The 23203-nt window shown below is 49.4% G+C and overlaps 1 protein-coding gene across 3 annotated transcripts in view; it reads right to left on the bottom strand.

Moving 5' to 3' along the window:
- Window positions 1-20: 20 nt before the first annotated feature.
- The window catches only part of LOC307079312 (SPRY domain-containing protein 3-like), a 46266-nt gene continuing 23083 nt past the window's right edge, over window positions 21-23203 (bottom strand). For 2 of the 3 annotated variants that reach the window (XM_079741565.1, XM_079741567.1), the window contains 4 exons: window positions 16398-16455; window positions 7011-7130; window positions 4877-5022; window positions 21-2778 (listed from right to left, as the gene is read on the bottom strand). In XM_079741565.1, the coding sequence (XP_079597691.1) occupies window positions 2644-2778; window positions 4877-5022; window positions 7011-7130; window positions 16398-16455 (459 nt within the window). In that variant the 3' untranslated portion in view covers window positions 21-2643. The remainder of the gene's footprint in view (window positions 2779-4876; window positions 5023-7010; window positions 7131-16397; window positions 16456-23203) is intronic. The other variant, XM_079741566.1, reaches the window with a different exon arrangement.

Genomic DNA, 23203 nt, shown 5'->3' with positions numbered 1-23203 from the left:
TGTTTACCTTGTTTGGGGATCAAGATGTCTGCCTTTATTGCACCAATCTAAACCTAAACACATGATCCACACGGCCAAACTATATTAGTAGCCTATAAATAGGGACATTTGATATGTTATGGATAAATGTACCTGTACAAAAGTCAATTCACAGCCCTGCAGGCAGCAGATTCTCCTGATTCAACTGACTCAACTTACACAGGAACGGTGTTTCAAGGTCTATGGTTGATAACATCTCAGAACCTCCTTCACCAGATGGGGTGTTAAAGCTAAGACAGTTCATTGGTAAGCCACATCATCACTGCATGTTTGCTAACTAGGCCTTGTATCCGCATGACAGTCCACTAGCATTAAATGGCTTATTCTAAAACCTTCCTGGGAGGTGAAGTGAACCTTCCTGGCAGGGAACAGAGGAATGTACTTGGTACGACACGCTGTCACTGTATTGGGAAAACAATCTCCAAAACCTTTAGCTAGCTAGATTGATATTTATGTGTTGACTTTGGAGTTTACGGTAAAACAGGCACAGGACATAAACAAGCATCTGGAGAAGTGGATGGTCAGCCAACTAAGTGGATAAATACTATATTTTAGGGGAAAAGATTCAAGAGTAAAAGTGAAACATCAAAGAAAAATCGAAAAACAAGAGCATACATAGAGCATAGTAGCTAACAAACCAGCTCCCCTTAGAACAAAGCAACAAACTAAAAAAGACAAACATTGGCCCGGACAGACACCCTTAACATGGACACTTTTTACATGGAGGCCTAAAGCTCTTGCTCACGGGAGGGGCCGAGGTAAAGTGCTCATGGCTACATGCATCTCAGTACGTACGGACCTCTGCTTTGATTTCATCCAAACGCATGCAGCAAACAGCAAACGGCCCACAACATCAACATCAGCATCTTCGACAATGTCCAGCAGTTAATTCAACGCGTCCACTGAGAAACAAAAGGTCTTTTTTTAGAAGGAATCCATTGGATAAAAAATGAAAAGAAAAAGGCACACCATTGTCATTGTTCCATGTGAAGGAGAGGGAGGGTGGAGGGCAGAGGATCCTGCTAGGTTGGGCACAGTGCTTTGGGTGACTATCTAAAGGCAGGGGTCGGCAACCTGCGCCTCTGGAAACCGATGTGGCTCTTTGAAACCCTCTGCAGCGGCTCCATGTAGCTTTGATTCTTTTTTACATAAATAATACAAACTACTTTATCGCTAACCCTTTATCTCAAAGGGAACATCTCTTATTCTGGAGATCAAGGTGATAGTGTGACACAGCCAAAGAAAGTGTTTTAAGGGTCACATCCTACACCCACACCGTTTCATTAATGCAACAAACGATAGGCTATTGGTTCTTTGATATGTAGTGTAACTATATATAAAACGTTATATGTTGTGCTAGCTCCATTTGAGGGGGCGAACAGCTTTTGAGGCCCCAGATACATCTTATTGGATGGGGGGGACCAAAAGTGGCTGGTTGCCGACCCCTGATCTAAGGGATCTCTGAACACCTCTCCTAATGGGAATGCCTACTGGTGCAGCTATATAATGCCAGTTCCATTACAGTTGTTTTACATAGATATAAAAAAGTCATATTTTAATATAAATATTTGAATACGACCTCTTTTGAGTAAAATATGAGCAAATGATCTCTGCTTTAGTCTTCTCCATGAAAATAACCCAACCGGCAATGGTCATTATCAGCTATAGAGGAAAGGAGAAATGGCTGGAAAATATTAATTGTTCCTGCAGCAAGATTGCTGCATTCCTACGAAAGCGAATGCCTCGCAAAGAGAGACAGAGATTGAGAGAGAGAAGCAGAGAAAGAGAGACAGAGAGAGAGAAAGAGAGACAGAGACAGAAAGAGAGAAGCAGTGAAAGAGGGAGACACACAGAGAGACAGAGAGAGTGACAGACAGACGGAGAGCGACAGAGTAAGAGAGACAGAGAGAGAGACAGACAGACAGAGAGCGACAGACTAAGAGAGACAGAGAGAGAGAGACAGACAGACAGAGAGAGACAGACAGACAGAGAGCGACAGAGTAAGAGAGACAGAGAGAGAGAGACAGAGACAGAGAGCGACAGACTAAGAGAGAGAGAGACAGACAGACAGAGAGAGACAGAGAGAGAGAGACAGACAGACAGAGAGCAACAGAGTAAGAGAGACAGAGAGAGAGAGACAGACAGACAGAGAGCGACAGACTAAGAGCGACAGAGAGAGAGAGACAGACAGACAGAGAGAGACAGACAGAGAGCGACAGAATAAGAGCGACAGAGAGAGAGAGACAGACAGACAGAGAGCGACAGAGTAAGAGCGACAGAGAGAGAGAGACAGACAGACAGACAGAGAGCGACAGAGACAGCGAGAGATGGATGTCCTCCTTCCAATGTCTGCCAGGAGTGTGGCCCCACTCTGTTTCCCTTGGGGCCGCTGGCCCCCCAGGTGGTCCTACAGGAGGAGGGCCGATGACGATGAGGAGGTGGCGGTTCTCGGTGATTGCATAGTTCCGCCGTGGGCTGGAAGCAGGGGGGCGGGCTCCAGCTGCTCAGTGGGGCCCCGCCCTGTTCTCCACGCTCCTCCATCCACAGACTGCTGTTGTCATGGTGACCACAACAGCAAGGCCATGGGCACCGTCTTGTCCCAGGTCAGCCGCTGAGGGGGTGCAGGTCCACCTTGACCTTCTCCCCGCTGCTCAGCATGCCCACAGTGGGGTAGAGGCCGCCCAAGGGGACGCCCACCTCCCGGCGGCCCATCAGCTTGCCGTTCCGAGTGAAGAACACCTGCAGGCCACAGGGGGGCGACTCTGAGTCAACACTGTCCCAGCCGCTGGTTGACATGGCTCAGAGAGGTGGAGTACACTGGTACACAACCAGTGACACACACTAACAAACATTGGTACACAACCAGTGACACACACTAACAAACACTGGTACACAACCAGTGACACACACTAACAAACACTGGTACACAACCAGTGAAACACACTAACAAACACTGGTACACAACCAGTGACACACACTAACAAACACTGACACACAACCAGTGACACACACTAACAAACACTGACATACAACTAGTGAAACACACTAACAAACACTGATACACAACTAGTGAAACACACTAACAAACACTGACACACAACTAGTGGAACACACTACAAAACACTGGTACGGAACTAGTGAAACACACAATAACAAACACTGATACAGCAACTAGTGAAAGACACACTAACAAACACTGATACACAACTAGTGAAACACACTAAAAAAACACTGATACACAACTAGTGAAACACACACTAACAAACACTGATACAGCAACTAGTGAAACACACTAACAAACACTGATACACAACTAGTGAAACACACACTAACAAACACTGATACACAGCTAGTGAAACACACACTAACAAACACTGATACACAACTAGTGAAACACACTAACAAACACTGATACACAACTAGTGAACCACACACTAATAAAACACTAACAAACAGTGGCCCTGTGTTAACGGGGTAAAGGGGGCCGGCCCTGTGTTAACGGGGTAAAGGGGGCTGGCCCTGTGTTAACGAGGTAAAGGGGGCCGGCCCTGTGTTAACGAGGTACAGGGGGCTGGCCCTGTGTTAACGGGGTAAAGGGGTCTGGCCCTGTGTTAACGGGTTAAAGGGGTCTGGCCCTGTGTTAACGAGGTAAAGGGGGCTGGCCCTGTGTTAACGAGGTAAAGGGGGCTGGCCCTGTGTTAACGGGGTAAAGGGGGCTGGCCCTGTGTTAACGAGGTAAAGGGGGCTGGTCCTTTGTTAAAGGGGTAAAGGGGGCCGGCCCTTTGTTAACGAGGTAAAGGGGGCTGGCCCTGTGTTAACGAGGTAAAGGGGGCTGGCCCTGTGTTAAAGGGGTAAAGGGGGCTGGCCCTGTGTTAACGAGGTAAAGGGGGCCGGCCCTGTGTTAACGAGGTAAAGGGGGCCGGCCCTGTGTTAACGAGGTAAAGGGGGCCGGCCCTGTGTTAACGGGGTAAAGGGGGCTGGCCCTGTGTTAACGGGGTAAAGGGGGCTGGCCCTGTGTTAACGAGGTAAAGGGGGCTGGCCCTGTGTTAACGGGGTAAAGGGGGCGGCCCTGTGTTAACGGGGTAAAGGGGCCGGCCCTGTGTTAACGGGGTAAAGGGGGCCGGCCCTGTGTTAACGAGGTAAAGGGGGCCGGCCCTGTGTTAACGAGGTAAAGGGGGCCGGCCCTGTGTTAACGGGGTAAAGGGGGCCGGCCCTGTGTTAACGAGGTAAAGGGGGCTGGCCCTGTGTTAACGGGGTAAAGGGGGCCGGCCCTGTGTTAACAGGGTAAAGGGGGCCGGCCCTGTGTTAACGGGTTAAAGGGGGCTGGCCCTGTGTTAACGAGGTAAAGGGGGCCGGCCCTGTGTTAACGGGGTAAAGGGGGCTGGCCCTGTGTTAACGAGGTAAAGGGGGCTGGCCCTGTGTTAACGAGGTAAAGGGGGCTGGCCCTGTGTTAACGGGGTAAAGGGGGCCGGCCCTGTGTTAACGAGGTAAAGGGGGCTGGCCCTGTGTTAACGAGGTAAAGGGGGCTGGTCCTTTGTTAACGGGGTAAAGGGGGCCGGCCCTTTGTTAACGAGGTAAAGGGGGCCGGCCCTTTGTTAACGAGGTAAAGGGGGCTGGCCCTGTGTTAACGAGGTAAAGGGGCAGCACTGGGCCCCTAAGGTGGCAGTGCAGCCTTCCACTGTCCCTGAACCTTTCTTTCCTAAACTGAGAGCAGATCAATTCGGGCGAGTACTGGCATTTCAATGGCACCAATAGCTTGTACTTGCAAAGCGTGGTATGTTCTAGACATACAGAGTAAACATGGATACAGCCCAAGGCATCAGGCAGCGCTCCTCACCGCCACCTTCCTGCCTTCCTGTCCCCGCTCCATCTCCATGTCTCCTTCCTCCTCCTCCTCCTCGCCTTCGTCGTTCAGGTACAGAACATTCTGGATGCCCTCCAGCCGAGGCTGATCCTCCAGACGCTCCCAGTTGTCCCCATCAGCTGAGGAAACGGATTCGATGAGAAAAGTGCACAGGCCTGCTGCAATCCAATATCTATGGGTTCACCATGAAAAGACCTAGCCGTGAGGGACACTTAAAGCGTCATTCATCTCCTTACAACCACTGCTGACGTCCTCTATGGAGCTCTAAGCCTCCCATGACCATGTCCAGGCTGGACTTGAATAGTTAATAGGGCCAATTGGAATGTAATTTCTAAGATATAACATAATATTATTAAGACATTGGGGATCAAACCAGGAACGTTTCGTCTAGGAAATGCTTCCTTACAACCTAACTTTTATGCCTTACATCTATTTCTTGGAAAGCAGGCTACTGGCAGCAAGCGATGTGGCCCGCTGAACACTTTGACCATCTAGGTTCGAAACTTGCCAGCTACTGTGAAATGATAACACGTCCGAATCCCGGAGCGCTCCACAAAACCAGCTCCAACATTGAACTAAACACAGCTCAACATCTGGCATGATAAGGTATCACTGTAGAATCTGTATCATATATTTTATTCCTTCTTCATGTTCCTTTCTGTTTTATTTGTAATAACGTCTGTACCTCGAGGTCTAACTGCTTAAAGGAGAAATCCGGTGTAAAGTGGATCTGGGATATGTTTAGTATGATAACGAGTTGGAATGTTCGTTTGGGAGCAAAAAAGTGCATATAGACGCATTCTTAAGTTGGCTGTTTTTAGCCGATTCTACCAAAACGCTATGAACTTAGAACGGTAGTATAATCTTTGGTAGTATAATACACTTCTTTGGTAGTATAATAAGGGTCTTAACATATAAAACAAGGCATTGATAACTTTGTAAGATAAGTGTACAGATTGTTTATTAAAAAGGACATTTTATACACACAATACCATCAGTAGTTCACCTGTCGACGCCATCTTGTTTTTAAGACTCGATAAGTAGATTGGCGAACACAGAGCTTGCGTGTTGTTGACAGATGGCACAATCTCTGTGTTCGTCAATCTACTTATCGAGTAGAAGATAAATTAAGTCTTGTTTCATTGGCTTTGGAGTGGCGGGATTCTGGCAGATGGCCACCCGGGCCCCTACTAAACTACCACGGTGGAAAACAGAGCACCAGGGAAACTGCTGAGTGTCCTCCGACCGGCCTCTGTGGGAGTCTCCGTTTGGTTATTCAATCCTACGTAGCACTCACTGCCCCCTCTGAAGACCTAGCCAGGTACTGCATGGTCTGGCTCTAAACCCTTGGGCCCCCTTAAGAGAGGAGCCTCACATGGACACGCCCCTTTAAGAGAGGAGCCTCCCACAGACACGCCCCTTTAAGAGAGGAGCCTCACATGGACACACCCCTTTAAGAGAGGAGCCTCCACGGACACACCCCTCTAAGAGAGGAACCTCACATGGACACGCCCCCTTTAAAAGAGCGAAGCCCCCACGGACACGCCCCTTTAAGAGAGGAACCTTCCATGGACACGCCCCCTTTAAGAGAGAAGCCCCCATGGACGCGCCCCTTTAAGAGAGAAGCCTCCCATGGACACGACCCTTTAAGAGAGGAGCCTCACATGGACACGCCCCTTAAGAGAAGAACCTCCCACAGACACGCCCCTTTAAGAGAAGAGCCTCAACGGACACGCCCCTTTAAGAGAGAAGCCTCCACGGACACGCCCTTTTAAGAGAGAAGCCTCCACGGACACGCCCTTTTAAGAGAGAAGCCTCCACGGACACACCCCTTAAGAGAGGAACCTCACATGGACACGCCCTTTTAAGAGAGAAGCCTCTCACGGACATGCTGGCGCAAACTTGTGACGTTTACATGCAGGGCATTTAGCTGACACTTTAATCACAAGTGACTTACACTAAGCACATTTGTCCGAAGAAGGTGAAACAGCGTATCGCTGTTGGTACTGTAAGGATGTAACTAACAGTCGCTAGGTTATCCCATTCTCTGCATAAAACAAAGATAGCTGGGATAAGAGGGAGGTCCGCTTCCCTCCCCCCACCTCACCTTCTCCGTCCAGGATGTAGTCTCGAGGGAACATGATCCCACAGCCCATGATGTCCCCCTTGAGGCAGCGCGGGCCGAAGGCGTCGCCCACCCCGCTGCCGTGGAACAGCTTCCCGTCGTCTGGGAGGGAGGAGAGGGAGGGGCCAGATGAGGATACAGAGGAGACGCAGTGCGAGAACCGCGCTCAACAACGTACAGACGCGTGACTTTGATAAGGTTTTAATACTTTAATACTATATGGACGTTTTCTCTTTCCCTCTGGGGGGGCTAGGGTCAGGGAGGCATTATAAACATACGGCCTGCTAAGCCCTTTGAGACCGTAAAGGTGAAGGGCTTTACAAATAAAATTGAATTGAATACTTCTCCACAACACTACTCGGCCAGTGGGGGAGCTGCTACTTCTACTTGAGAACCTTAAACCTCCTTCTACAACGTATCCAAAAGAAAACCACTTCTAATCAATAACCAAGCAAAAAACTAATCTAATACGGCTACAGGAAACAACTGCACATGAAAAGAAGGATTAAAAAGAAGAGGAGCGAAAGGAAAACAGAGGCTATCCCCTGAGTTTGTGCTGGTAAATATTGATGGAGTTGTCATGGGACCAGTCCAGCTGAGGATACTGTTCAAACACTCAGTATCAGCACCAGCAGGCAGACACACTGCATCGCCACAGCCCCATACGGGCACCATGCGGGCCCCTGACACAACAGCACCCAGCCCGCCGCACAGGACTGCACTGCTAAATATAGTGCTGCAGGGAGTTGATCGGGAGGGCAGGAGAGAGGGCTGGCAAGGGCCCAATGCAGGCCTGAGGCAGCTCAGGCCAGGGGCCACTCAGACCTGGGGCCGCTGAGGCCACTGAGGCCTGGGGCCGCTGAGGCCACTGAGGCCGGGGGGCGCTGAGGCCCCTGAGGCCTGGGGCCGGGGGCCGCTGAGGCCTGGGGCCCCTGAGGCCGGGGGCCGCTGAGGCCTGGGGCCCCTGAGGCCTGGGGCCCCTGAGGCCTTGGGCCGCTGAGACCTGAGGCCGGGGGCCCCTGAGGCCTGGGGCCCCTGAGGCCGGGGACCTCTGAGGCCTGGGGCCCCTGAGGCCGGGGGCCGCTGAGGCCTGGGGCCACTGAGGCCACTGAGGCCGGGGACTGCTGAGGCCTGGGGCCCCTGAGGCCTGGGGCCGCTGAGGCCACTGAGGCCGGGGGGCGCTGAGGCCCCTGAGGCCGGGGGCCGCTGAGGCCTGGGGCCGCTGAGACCTGAGGCCGGGGGCCCCTGAGGCCTGGGGCCGCTGAGACCTGGGGCCGGGGGCCGCTGAGGCCGGGGGCCCCTGAGGCCTGGGGCCGCTGAGGCCTGGGGCCGCTGAGGCCTGGGGCCCCTGAGGCCGGGGGCCCCTGAGGCCTGGGGCCCCTGAGGCCGGGGACCTCTGAGGCCTGGGGCCCCTGAGGCCGGGGGCCGCTGAGGCCTGGGGCCACTGAGGCCACTGAGGCCGGGGACTGCTGAGGCCTGGGGCCACTGAGGCCACTGAGGCCGGGGACTGCTGAGGCCTGGGGCCCCTGAGGCCTGGGGCCGCTGAGGCCTGGGGCCGCTGAGGCCTGGGGCCCCTGAGGCCGGGGGCCCCTGAGGCCTGGGGCCCCTGAGGCCGGGGACCTCTGAGGCCTGGGGCCCCTGAGGCCTGGGGCCCCTGAGGCCGGGGGCCGCTGAGGCCTGGGGCCGCTGAGGCCGGGGACCTCTGAGGCCTGGGGCCGCTGAGGCCTGGGGCCGCTGAGGCCAGGGGCCCCTGAGGCCTGGGGCCCCTGAGGCCCCTGTGGACGCTTGTGAGAGAGGAAAGCCCGGGGCAGTGGGCGGAGCACGTGGCGGAGAGCAGAACAAGTCTCGACCACCAGCTGCTGATGTAGGACCACAGCACGTCGCTGCAGAGATTAGAACACCTCCATAGAGGAACACTCACTCCCTCACTTTAGTCTGCCTAGATACTCATTTCATTTCCATGTGTGTGCCAATACGTTCTTTCTTCTTAAAAATGAGCCATCATTATTTCCCTCAAGATACGACTTTTAAACGGAGGAGGTTTCCTGATAAAGATACAACCGCAGGACTGAGGTTAGGGTGCTGAGGGACACGTGGATATAGGGACACGTGGATATAGGGACACGTGGATATAGGGACACGTGGATATAGGGACACGTCTCTGGATATAGGGACACGTGGATATAGGGACATGTCTCTGGATATAGGGACACGTGGATATAGGGACATGTGGATATAGGGACATGTGAATATAGGGACATGTCTGTGGATATAGGGACATGTGGATATAGGGACATGTGGATATAGGGACACGTGGATATAGGGACACGTGGATATAGAGACACGTGGATATAGGGACACGTGGATATAGGGACACGTGGATATAGGGACATGTCTCTGGATATAGGGACACGTGGATATAGGGACACGTGGATATAGGGACACGTGGATATAGGGACATGTCTCTGGATATAGGGACATGTGGATATAGGGACACGTGGATATAGGGACATGTCTCTGGATATAGGGACACGTGGATATAGGGACATGTCTCTGGATATAGGGACACGTGGATATAGGGACATGTCTCTGGATATAGGGACACGTGGATATAGGGACATGTGGATATAGGGACATGTCTCTGGATATAGGGACATGTGGATATAGGGACATGTGGATATAGGGACATGTGGATATAGGGACACGTGGATATAGGGACATGTGGATATAGGGACATGTCTCTGGATATAGGGACATGTGGATATAGGGACATGTCTCTGGATATAGGGACACGTGGATATAGGGACATGTGGATATAGGGACATGTCTCTGGATATAGGGACATGTGGATATAGGGACACGTGGATATAGGGACATGTCTCTGGATATAAATATCTATATATATATATAGATATATATATCTATATAGATATATAAGCGTGAAGAAGCCAGCCTCAATAATCTAATATCTATATATATTTATATATGACAAAGGTTACGCACGTCATGCTACACAATCCAGACATAACCTAATAATACTTCCAATATTGATAGCAAAGGTTGCAGAGGACCGCAGGGAAGAGCTGGTCGGCCATGGTGGACAAGAAGGGTTTACACGGTGTCGCAGTGGCTCCCGCTGGTGAGGTGGCATGGTGGTTCTGATACTCCTGGAGTGGCTGTTTGTTCAGAGAAGCCTCAGATAGGCTGGGCTAAGCTGCTGGCTACACGATAATTGGTCCCGTTTGGTGTCCATTTCCCCTCCGACTCTGCATCAGCTCTACTGATGCTTTTGCCAGATGATCCTGTGTTGTCGGGTCGGTTAAGAGGGATTCTTTAACTATCTGGCCTCAACCATTCAAGGTGGCAAATAATAAGGGAACACGATAGTCAATGGGGAGCCACGCTGACTTTATGTAATGCCAACAGTTCATTGAGTCAGCATAAAGGGATTTATTGCGGCAGAATCCAACGTGGGCTGGTCTATGAAACGGAGGAGCAGCTTGTAGAGTTTAAACATTTCTGAATTTTCTCTTGCAAAAGCTAGCATAGCTAGTGCCTCTAGACCGTTGTCAGCCAGGTTTGTCTACCCTAACTCACCACTTTGATCGATTGGTGACATTCTGGATTTGAAACTCAGGGCTGGGTTGCTGAGGAGCGTAATCGGTAAGTGTGTGGCGTTTCTTCCACACACTAAACGGCCGAAAAAGTTCAATGCAACTTAATCTATGGCTAGGCGTGTGGTCTCTCACGTTCTGTACAGAGGACGACCTAGTGTGTAGCCAGCATTAGCCACTGGGAGGACGCCACATGCTCTCGCCACAGGACTGCTACCACCAGCGCTGGCATGCAGGGTCATCTTAAGGGCGGAGCCGGGGCCAGAGGGGTGCAGGGCTAATGTGGGGGGAGATGACAGGTCGCTGAGCAGCTTAAGTGACCTGGCTGGCTATGAGAAACCCTGTGCATGGGACAATTTCACGGGCGTTAGTAATGTGAGAGTTACGGGGCATGCTGAGGGAACGCTGACTTCAGAGACTCCTAAGATATGACAAAAAACAAGAATGTGGTTCCACAGCATCATGCAGGCACTGCGCAACACGTTTCGCCGCGTCAACTATTAAGACCCTGTCTTGTCGTTGCTATGGTATTAAAACGACAAACCAATACATACAACATCACTGTTGTATAGAATACGGCATGGCCAAGCAAATAAAGTGTTTTGTAAACTATTTAATAAATGCATGATATAATATAATCATCATATCATCATATAATAATAATTATAATAATAATAATGGATTGAATTTATTTATTATTTATTAAGACGCTTTACAGTGAAGGGGGGACCTCACTAACCTCCACCAGTGTGTAGCACCCAATATATACTGTAATATATAGTATTCATGCGAAAGGTTGGTATTCCCTTCTTAGCTAGTCCTTGATCAGGTTAGCCCTGCAAGACTTTAGCCCTGGAAAGAGTTAGCCCTGGAAGGAGATTGCCCTCCGACATGTTAGGCCTGGAAGGAGTTAGCCCTGGAAGGCTTTAGCCCACAGACGAGTTAGCCCTGGAAGGAGTTAGCCCTTGAAGGAGTTAGCCCTGGAAGGCTTTAGCCCACAGACGAGTTAGCCCTGGAAGGAGTTAGCCCTTGAAGGAGTTAGCCCTGGAAGGCTTTAGCCCACAGACGAGTTAGCCCTGGAAGGAGTTAGCCCTTGAAGGAGTTAGCCCTGGAAGGGTTTATCCCTGGAAGGCTTTAGCCCACAGGCGAGTTAGCCCAATGTGGGGTTGGCCCTGGAATGTTTGAGCCTAGGAAGGGGTTAGCCCTAGAGTCATGACCAGTGCTTAATTTGAGCCAGAGCCTGCAGGCACCTCTTAATTTTGGCCTCCCCGTGTTCCGGTACTTATTGGGACAGAACCGGCACCGCTCATAAAAAAAAAAAAATAATAAACATTTTAAATGAAATAATAATATGCATATATACATTTTCAGAACAAATCCCAAGAATTTCATGTTTATTAAGATTTAACTTCATTTGAAAGAGTCGGAGATCTGTTGACGCACTGAAAAGCTGCGGGCCAACAAACCACGCCCGACACTTGAGGAGCAAGCAGAGAGAAAGAAACAGTTACCATGCATGACCGCATGTGTGCGCGCAACGCACAAGTTAATAGAAATTCTGATATATTAAATATCACAGAGCAGGATTGTGAACGTTTACAATATCTCATGCCAATTTACAATCGGCAAAATGTGTCAGCGTTGGCCGACTAACTCTTTTTAATTAGGATATTGATCCTGCGTGCTTCCGCTTTGCAACGGAATTTGTTTAAGATATAGAACCATTTACTTGAACCTACACACACTAAAACAGATATTTTCGTTTTTAAATAAATATTTGGAAACGAAAATTCAGGTTTCCCGCAGTGCGCCTCTCTGGTATGGAGCGGGTCTGCAGGATCGCACTCTGCACAACCCAGTCGGTAAAAAAGTCACGGTCACGCACGACTCCGTAATCAATGCTTTCCAAGCATCGGTGGTGATGGCAACTTTCTCCGCTAAGGACAGGATCTCACGGAGGGAGGCTGCTGCTTCGCTGTACATTTTCTCCAGCCGCACAGTCATAGTTTGGCGACATGGCACTGTGTAATCTGGCTCGAGAAAGATCAGTTTACAAATTAAGCACTGGTCATGACCCTTGATTACAGGGCTTACCTGAACAAGAACTAGCTAAGAATATCACAAATGCACTTCTCCAATGATCATTGATGATGTGTCTACTATTGTTTTGATAATCTCAACTGGTTCCACATGGAAATAAAGACGTCTTAGCAAAGGTTATGGCTGTTTGTTGTCTGTAAGGTTAATTCAATAGAAAATAAATGATTGGTCTGGAAAATTTGAATGCGTGCCTACTGCTCATGGGGTACTTTAATGAGTCTATGAGGAGCAGGGAGCTACGATACTGCACCTTAATGTGACCTGACCCATCCAAGGTCCCAGGGAGGGCAACTGATCGGCTGAGACGGAGCCTGAGCCCCCCATGCCTCCGGCCTCATGCCTAGTGGCTAGGCCTCGGTCCTGGAGCCATGTGCTACATCTGGTGGATACCTTCTTATCACTCCTTAAAAGTTCAAGTATTCTATCTAAGAATTGTTGCACACAAGAAAAGCACATTGGCCGAAAATGAGTCAGCACTGTGGCTGCCATGCCTCACTAAGTGGCCTCAGTAATGACTGCCTTATCTGCAATTCATTTTTTATATGACATTTTTAATTTTTATTATGTGGAATATTGGTCACTTTCTGTTGACTTTACTTGTTTTGTTGACTTTTACTGTTTGTCCATTTTTTTGTTTGTACTGCACTTTACTGACTGCTGCGACTGGATACTTGAATTTGGACGAATAAGTTATGTACTTGCTTACTTATGGAGTAGATTGGTGAAGGCTGTTCATTAGAGTCAGCTACATGCCATTAGGCAGTATGTGGTGGATCTGAACAAGAGCTTATGCTGCTTGGTTTGGAGAAGGCCAGGTAGGTCACATTGCTTGCAACTATGTGCAATTAACTGCTCTGCAATTATGTAGTGGTTGCATATAGCATACGGTGCTTTGGCTAGAGATGGAATCACACACACACACACACACACACACACACACACACACACACACACACACACACACACACACACACACACACACACACACACACACACACACACACACACACACACGTGATAATGTCATGAAAGCAGGTAGATAACAAGATACTGGAAGCTGCCATGAAAGAACTTGGCTCAATGAATAGCGACTCAGTGCCTTTGTAGCAGGAGCTGTGTCATTGGTATGTGCCATGGGGGTAACAAAGAGTAACTTATCCCAAGCAGCCATGGGGGTGCTGCTGATAGCGGCCAACAGCTAAGTACAGTGGTCACTGAGTCGTGCTGAGGGTGAGTCATGGGATGGGGCAGTGAGCCAGACGGAGATAAGGTTAGTGTAGCCTCCATGCAGCGTTGCCAAATGTTGCCAGATTTGGCAAACCTGGCTGCAGCACGTTGCCTGATTTGGTGAGAAATATGGCCCAATCTGGCAACACTGCCTACATGGGCAGTGGTATGGAGGCAGATGTGGAAGATGTGGAGGCATACCTTTGGCAGACATTCATGTTTCTATTCATGAACGCGAGAGAGACTGATAAAAAATATGAGGAGTAAACTGGGCCAATACAGACCCACATAAATGAGTACCACAAGGTGTAACAGAAACTTAAAGTAAAAAAGCTCCCAGTTCCCCAGCTCTCAGGGCCAGCATTCAGGGCCCCAGCGCCAAGGACCCCAGCTCTCAGGGCCAGCATTCAGGGCCCCAGCGCCAAGGACCCCAGCTCCAAGAGCCCTAGCTCTCAGGGCCCCAGCTCTCAGGGCCCCAGCTCTCAGGGCCCCGAGCTCCAAGGGCCCCAGCTCTCAGGGCCCCGAGCTCCAAGGGCCCCAGCTCTAAGGGCCCCAGCTCCAAGGGCCCTAGCTCTCAGGGCACTAGCTCTCAGGGCCCCCAAATCCAAGGGCCCCAGCTCCAAGGGCCCCAGCTCTAAGGGCCCCAGCTCCAAGGGCCCTAGCTCTCAGGGCACTAGCTCTCAGGGCCCCCAAATCCAAGGGCCCCAGCTCCAAGGGCCCCAGCTCCAAGGGCCCCAGCTCTAAGGGTCCCAGCTCCAAGGGCCCCAGCTCTAAGGGCACCAGCTCTAAGGGCCCAAGCTCCAAGGGCCCAAGCTCTAAGGGTCCCAGCTCCAAGGGCCCCAGCTCTAAGGGCCCCAGCTCCAAGGGCCCCAGCTCCCAGGGCCCCAGCTCCCAGGGCCCTAGCACGGCCAGCCTGGTCTCCACTCAATACCCCGGCATCGTCCACAAACACAGCAGGGATTGCACCATCCACTTGTATTAGTAATAATGGACCCTTGGCATAGCTGGAATCTGCACTGGGAAGTGGGGAGTATAAAACTTGACTCAAAACCTGACACTCTGTGCAAAACGATTGGGCTATAATATTTGTTTAAGCAGGTCAGCTCTAAGAAAGCTGAGTGGTTTTCTTAGAATACTAGGTGTTTTCACATCTTCTAATGAAATAACAAAGACTGTAGAGACAGCTCCATTAACGATAACAACTGATGGAGCAATTACTCGAGGTCGGAACCCCATGGTAGAATCCTTCTGACCACAGCACAACTCTTGCCTTGCCAGTGAGCTTGGTTCTCTCCAACTAGGAGGATATCAGCAAAGGTCCTGGGCAACAGGATCCTTTTGCCGTTTGTATCTCACTAGCTCCTCCGACTACCAGGCCTCTCTTTAGCATCTCGACAGCAGCAGCAGCAGGAAGAACCAGGCAGGGCTTATGCTGTCCGGGGGTGCTGAACCCTGGAATGGCGGTAGTGAGAGCAGGGGACGGATGCCTGCAGAGATAAACGCCACAGACCTGTCGTCACAAACAGCCACAACCCGGGCGATAACTTGGTGTTGGTTTTTGCCCTTTGTTTTGTTTTCTCCGTAAGAAAGTAAAGAGGGGGGGAGCAAGAGTGGGAGATTCAATCGCTTTCCTTGGTTAGATACTGCTGTTTTCTTGTATATCTGCTCTGGGTTCCTCTGTGATGGCTATCTTCTCTTGGTTAGATACTGCTGTTGTCTTGTATATCTGCTCTGGGATCCTCTGTGATGGCTATCTTCCCTTGTTTAGATACTGCTTGTTGTCTTGTATATCTGCTCTGGGATCCTCTGTGATGGCTATCTTCCCTTGTTTAGATACTGCTTGTTGTCTTGTATATCTGCTCTGGGATCCGCTGCCATGGCTGTCTGAGCTCAGGGCATGTCCACATCCCCTTGAGATAGTGCCCTGAGATGATGGGCCCTAGAACAGTAAATAGCTACTTCACAGGAATATGTGATGTGAATATGAGGAAACACTTTTGGATTCAAACACAAAGAGGAAGACAAGTGAGGCTTCTTCCTCGACCTGTCCTATGCAGGAGCCCACCCTGGAGCCTCAGGCTTTAGGGCTACAGCAGGGTTCCCCCCCCCGGAGCCTCAGGCTTTAGGGCTACAGCAGGGTTCCCCCCCGGAGCCTCAGGCTTTAGGGTGGACTACAGAAGGGTTCCCCCCCCTGGAGCCTCAGGCTTTAGGGTGGACTACAGAAGGGTTCCCCCCCCTGGAGCCTCAGGCTTTAGGGTGGACTACAGCAGTCCCTACCCTATGGCTCGGGACTCCACTCAGGACCGCCTGGTCAGCCTATGAGGTCGCAGGAGACGGAGGATTCATCGGAATGGGTCAGGGTACTACTAGGGTACAAACCCTACTAATACCATGAGAGTGAGAGGGGGGATAGGTATGAAGGTCTCACCTGCATGGTAGGCCACGGAACCCCGACTCCAGCCTGGATGCCTGTTCTTGGGGTAGTCCTGCGGGAACAAGCAAATGGTTCCTGTTCAGGCTGCGCACATCATGACGTCAGCAAGGTTCACTCAGGTTATTCACTTTGAGGTAAGTAAGGCCCTTAGTGCCTGAATCCATCTCCTAACCCAGTGCTTCTCAAATGGTGGGGCGCAGGGGGGACTTACTGTCTTTTCTTTGGTTTTTTAAGTTACTTATTCTATTTTATTTGAATTTTAAATAAACATAATACCAAGGATCAGAGGTTTTACCAGAATTTTGATCTTACAAAGTCATGACAGAGGGACTTGTCTTTATTCATGCTTGAAAGATGAACATATATATGTGTATTTTTGAAAGGGAATAAGCTGATGAAGCTGACAAGTGACCAATGTTTACCGTTTGAAAATATTTTGAATTAAATGAAAACCCTGGTGAATCATTCACTTTTGTTTCTCTGTTTTGAGTTTCACACAGACTTGGCTTGACAAATGTTACAAATTGAGTTAATAAACTGAACTTGGAAATAGTTTTAAGTTGTTGCAGATGTTATTTCAGCTAATTGTATTAATCTATTTTGATAATAAGGTGATTGTATGCAGAATGCTGGTGCCAGCAACTCATACAGTGGTTTTGTACAGTTAAATAAATAAATCTTGCCTCCCTCCATCTCCTAACCCAGTGCCTCCCTCCATCTCCTAAGCCCGTGCCTCCCTCCATCTCCTAACCCCATGCCTCCCTCCATCTCCTAACCCCATGCCTCACTCCATCTCCTAACCCCATGCCTCCCTCCATCTCCTAACCACATGCCTCCCTCCATCTCCTAACCACATGCCTCCCTCCATCTCCTAACTCCATGCCTCACTCCATCTCGTTTAGTGTCGCTGTGGTCATGAGGATTTTCTTTCTCGCCATTGCAACAGAAGTTCATCCTTTGGGTAAGATCGGAGGGGGACTAGGTTGCAATACCAATACCATATTGATCTGGCTGCGCCTCTATTAAAGAGAACAAGGGGAATCAGGAGGAGATGGGACATGAGCAGCTGTATATGGGGGGGGGGGTGTTTGTCTTACGTATGTCATCACTGTTTGTATTACTGTGTGTTTGCCATGACATCTCTAACATGAGTACGTCCATCTTAGTACATTGGTATTCATTATTTTCTTTCAAAATAATATAGGATGGGTACCGTTCCCTCATGTGAACAAGTTCATTCAAAAATATTTGAAAACACTTTATTCTAATGGCGGGATGGTAAAACCCTGGAACTTCTACCAGTGAATGACCCAACAGTGTCCCAGTTAGTGTCTGAGAAGGGAAACGTGTGTCTTGATTCAAACTGCAGGTGCAGAAGACACACACACACACACACACACACACACACACACACACACACACACACACACACACACGAAGACAGAGGAGGAACCACCAGAAGAAGACAGGAGGAGGAACCACAAGAAGATGACAGGAGGAGGAACCACCAGAAGAAGACAGGAGGAGGAACCACCAGAAGAAGACAGGAGGAGGAACCACCAGAAGGAGGCAGAGGAACCACCAGAAGGAGACAGGAGGAACCACCAGAAGAAGACAGGAGGAGGAACCACCAGAACAAGACTGGAGGAGGAACCACCAGAAGAAGACAGGAGGAGGAACACCAGAAGAAGACAGGAGAAACCACCAGAAGAAGACAGGAGGAGGAACCACCAGAAGAAGACAGGAAGAATCATCAGAAGAAGACAGGAGGAGGAACAAGGACACAGCGAGGAATGTGGCCACTGGTCAAAGACTCGGATGGTTCCTCAATCTGACAGGTTCAGATCTAGAGACCACAGACATCTGTGCATATCACTGAGGATGGGGGCGATATGATGGAATGATTGATCAGGATGATCAGTGACTTGGGGGTGCATGCTTTAACCAAACAATATTAACTTCATTTTAAAATGACTTTTGAGAGCATGTAGACCGCAGACTTGTTGATGCGATAAGACGGATGGTACTGGTTAATACTGTTTTTTTTAGAACTCTGTACGTACATTCATGTCCATCCTCTGCATTAATCAGCACAATAAAAACAGCAGCTATAACCCTGCATAGAAGAATCCCAGAAGCCGCTAGGTTGTTCAACAGCTGATGCGCAATACAAAAGTTACACTTGAAACTGCTACTGCTTGACACAACACAAGTGTGAACACACCAACACACTGGCTGGAATGAGGACAAGAAGCTGCTTGATTTCATTAGCCTGCCTTTCCAAACTAGGGCAGAGTAAACAAGTGGTGAGGTAGCGGGAGGAGAATAGTGCGGGCGGAGCAGAGATTCCCGTGGAAACAGATACCCCTCACCTATCACAGCCATCTATCTCTGGCAATACACCCGGCATCTAAAAATAACACTCCAACCGTGGATTACCTCAGGTCTGTTGCTGTGTGTGTGTATATATGTGTGTGTGTGTATATATGTGTATATGTGTGTGTGTGTATATATGTGTGTGTGTGTGTGTGTGTGTGTGTGTGTGTGTGTGTGTGTGTGTGTGTGTGTGTGTGTGTGTGTGTGTGTGTGTGTGTGTGTTAAATGAAAGTTTGATCATGTTTGTGTGGGCGTGTATGGGGTTGGTTTGTTTGTCTAACCCCTTGTCATCAGGTTGAAGATCGCTAGCTTCCAACAGAGATTTGATCTATGGGGGCGGAAGATTAAGACACCCTGAATGTGACGGGAACACATCTAGTGTGACTGTTAGTGTGGTGGTATGCGTGTTTAAAAAGGTGACCACATACCAAAGCATACTCGGGTCAAAAGATCACAATTGCATGGATTTGCTTTACTTTTGTCCTTCCTGCAGTTGAGAGACCAAAATGGTCAGGGAACCTTGGCTGTAAAAACGATGCTGAATCAACTTTAACCCTAGAGTGTATACTAGAGTATGCTAGAGTACAGAATACAGTTTACTTAAATGAACCGTGGCTGGTACCACTACCACTGGAACACACTTAACACTACGCTTACACTACTTCTGTTTTTGTTTTTTACTTTAATTATTACTTACTTTATATTATTATTTATTATTTCGATCTATGCTGCTACTTATTTTAACATATTTGTATTTACTTTATCTTGTATTGTTGCTGCTATGTGGCTGTTGAGTAATGAAGCCTAAGAATTGTACTCTTGTGTACAAAAATATGTAATAAAACTAGCACTGATTCTGAATCACCTCTTCATTGCTGGCTGGTCTGATGTGCATTCATGTTTCTTTGTTGACAAGCTGCCAGATCAGGGGACTTGGCAAAGACATGGTCCTTTTGTTCTTTAAACAAATAGACCTGAGCAGTAACGAACAGTCACAAGTTGTTGAATCTTTCCTCATGGAAGGAAGTGGACGAGTGACTGCTTTTCCCAGGATTCCTGTCCCACGGCAAACCACGGCAGAGGAAACCGCCAGGCCATACCCCGTAAGTGGAGCTGGAATGAAACGTGGGTCTGCACCCGTGCGTCTCTTAAGAAGATATCGGCTACGTGAGGAGCAGCACACAGAAGGAACCCGTGCAAAGCTCTGGTTACCAACGCGCTGTGAGACCCAACCCCACCCCCACCAGCGCTCCTGTTGCTCTGCGCTTTGAGGTGACCAGGTTAACCCTGTGCCCCGCCACAGGGCCCCGCCTGCCCGGCTCCAGTCACCGCCACTCACCACTCCCCGCGTCTCACACCCTAGCAACCACTGTTTGTACCGGATGCACCTCAGCCAGGATACCAAGCACATGCATGCTGTGCATACGTCTAGATGTTTATCTGAGGAGGAAATTGGGTGTGGGTGGGGGTGGTGGGGGTCACAAAAGGCTCAGGAATTGCAGCAGGGTATAACAAATCTTTTATTACTCACACGACATCCCCACAACCTTGCAGAGAAAACGATGGGACCATAGTCCATCCTTTCATGCTTGAACACATGCATTATATATATGCTCTAGTATCCAGATCTCCAACTCTGTTTCAGTCCCCTCACCATAGCCAATTGTTAAATAAGCATTGAAACATTTATTTGACCAATACATTACAATTATCTTTATCGGTTCTCGTCAAATTCCAATTCTAAATATACCAGTCTTGGCATCAAATGCCTCACAAGGCCCAAACCAACACCCTGCATCGGCCAACATAGTGAATCAATACGAGAGTTAACCCTCACATGAAAAGCAGTGAGTGTTCAAGGTGTTGGACTGATCTGATACAACACAAACACCTCGGTGGAGGCTCCCAGAGAAAAAAAGAGATGGGAGGGAGACAGAAAGGGAGCCAGATGGAAGAGAGACAAGGGAGAACATGAGCAGAAGGAGACAGAGGGAAATGAAGAGAGCAGTAGGGTCTGGACTTGTCATAGCATGGTACATGTGCTCTTGTGGTGAAGTGGAGAGCATATGGAGCTTGAGACTTTAGCCAGAAACCAAGAATCAGAGACAAAGCGCCCGAGGCAGACTGCAATGACTAGGAGGGGAGTGGAGAGCGAATGGGTTTGTGTTTGGCTCTCTGGGGCCGGGCACTAGGAGAAGGGGCTTGAACACCCAAAGAACTGCTCCTGCTATAGAGTAAACAGTCGTTAAAAAAGGCCTTCAATCTGCTGCTTCGTCACCTCTGATGGCCTTTGACTTAATGTCTTTATAATGAATCCCAGATGCAGCGTGAGGCGGAGGAAAGTTCTGGCTGAAGAGGCGGAAACGGGACACGAGTTATCACCATTAAGAGTCTTCCTCGCCGTCTGTCCTTCTAACTTTTCGAACGCAGTCTGCGTCGTGAAGTGGGGTGTTGTATGCAAATATAGAGAATGCAGAGTGCAAAGTGCGGTGTGTGTTTGTGTGTATGCGTCTGGAAAACGTGTGTGTGTGTGTGTGTAAATTTAAAAGTTTGACGTCTTAAAAGGAAAACTAGGCTCAAGTTAAAGGGCAATTTTGCCTGCAGCAAGGTGGCAAGAGTTTGCAAGTGGATATAAAACCAATGAAAATAACAGCCATGTAAATGCGGCCGATTATTCAGCGTTTTATTCAGAAATTAGATGGACTAGAATTCTTTTTTTTCTTTTGAAAAGCCTGTGGGATGGCTGGGAACAGTCCTGGTAAGGGTCCTAAATGATAAGACTTTTGAGGGTTTGTTTCAGTCCCAAGCTCGTCACTGATCAGTTGGCCGGACATATGAGGAGTTAACAGGCTCATATTAATGGTACGCAAAGCGAACACAAAACACAACGCCTGTGGATGAACAGTTCATTAGTCCTAATATTTGGTCTTCCCTCGTATAAGCATGCCATTTTCATCAAGTGTATCTACTTTTAACCTCCTCTGTGAGCTGTTTCATAGACGGCCGCTAGAGAATTCCATCCCAGCAATAAGGAGCATCCTCTATCATCCGCCCGGAGAACCAGCCCACCTTTGGGAATGACCTAACGCCGGTGGCGATGAAGAGCTATGAAAGGCTGTTCTGTTGGTGGGCAAACAACAACATCACTCAGGGGAACTGCAGTACAAAAAGCAGAGAGGGTGATGAGGTCCTGTTACTGCTGCATGGTGTAAACAACCACCTGGAGAAAGGCCAATGTGAAGATGGGGTTTAAGCGCCTACAGGAGCCACATCCAAGGTGTATGCTCCGCGTGGTCTGACTCCTGGGTGACCTGGTTGACGCGCTGTGTTGACGTTCCCCAGTGTTTGTTCTATGCAGCTGCGTGAAGCAATGAATGATCCGTGCGATCGGCTCCGGTTTGCAACACGTTTATTTCCTCACCATGACACCAATTGCATGTGAATACATTCAGATAGATCCTCAGTGAAATAACAACTGTAAATATGGTACTACTGGCGGTCAAAAAACGTACGCCCTTCCGGGGTCAAACAACAGAGGTAACCCAAATGACGTACCCTTTATACCTGTGCCCGCAATAAGGCAGAAACACTCAGTGGTCAACACATTACAACATAAACGGAAAACAGGAAAAATGGCTCTTACAGCGCCTTCTAACAGCCTCACCTGAGGGGGAGAAAACTTCTCCAATGGACACTAGCCCACAGCTGATCTCTGGGTCCCTTAAGTCCTCAGTTGAAGGTAGCCGGTGCTTAGAGACAATGGTCCCCTCGTCTTCAACACAACCGTCTCCACTGACTCCTTCTGTTGTGAACCGCCCACGATCCCACCAGTGGAAATCAATGGCAGGAACATGCAGAAGGTGGGGGCATATCAATAGCTGGGAGCCACTCACTCACCTTGAAAACCAATAGTGAAACTATTGGTTTTTCTATCTTCTCAAAATTTCAACATCCACCTCAATCCCCTCAACAAGACCACTCTGCCATGAGCAGCCGACGGTGGCGCTGGACCCCGGACCCTCAACCACCTTCACAGCAGACACCCGCTAAAGACGGGTCGGCTTAGGTCAGGAGGTGGAGCGGGTGGCTTTGAAACCGGAAGGTTGCTAGATTGATCCCCAGCTCCTCCTGGTTGACCCCGCCGTCGGTGTGTGTATGAACCACTGTAAGGCGCTTTCTAAAAGCGTCTGCTAAATGCCCTTAAAGATCAGACACGACATCAGACACAGCACGTTCTGCACCATCATGGCCCCCACCCCTCAGGACGAAGATCACACCCATGCACGACCAAGCGTGCCGTACCAACTTTGGTCCCCACCTCTATCAGAGTACAAGTTCGAACCACTTGAGTGGACCACCACAGATCAGACTAGGTCTCGTCCCCCTGCTTTCAACATGCAATTGTTCATTGTCTCATACTGGTA

This window comes from Pollachius pollachius, assembly GCF_949987615.1.
Source record: "Pollachius pollachius genome assembly, chromosome: 8".
NCBI classification, from domain to species: domain Eukaryota; kingdom Metazoa; phylum Chordata; class Actinopteri; order Gadiformes; family Gadidae; genus Pollachius; species Pollachius pollachius.
This window is presented reverse-complemented; position numbering and strand designations above follow the sequence as displayed.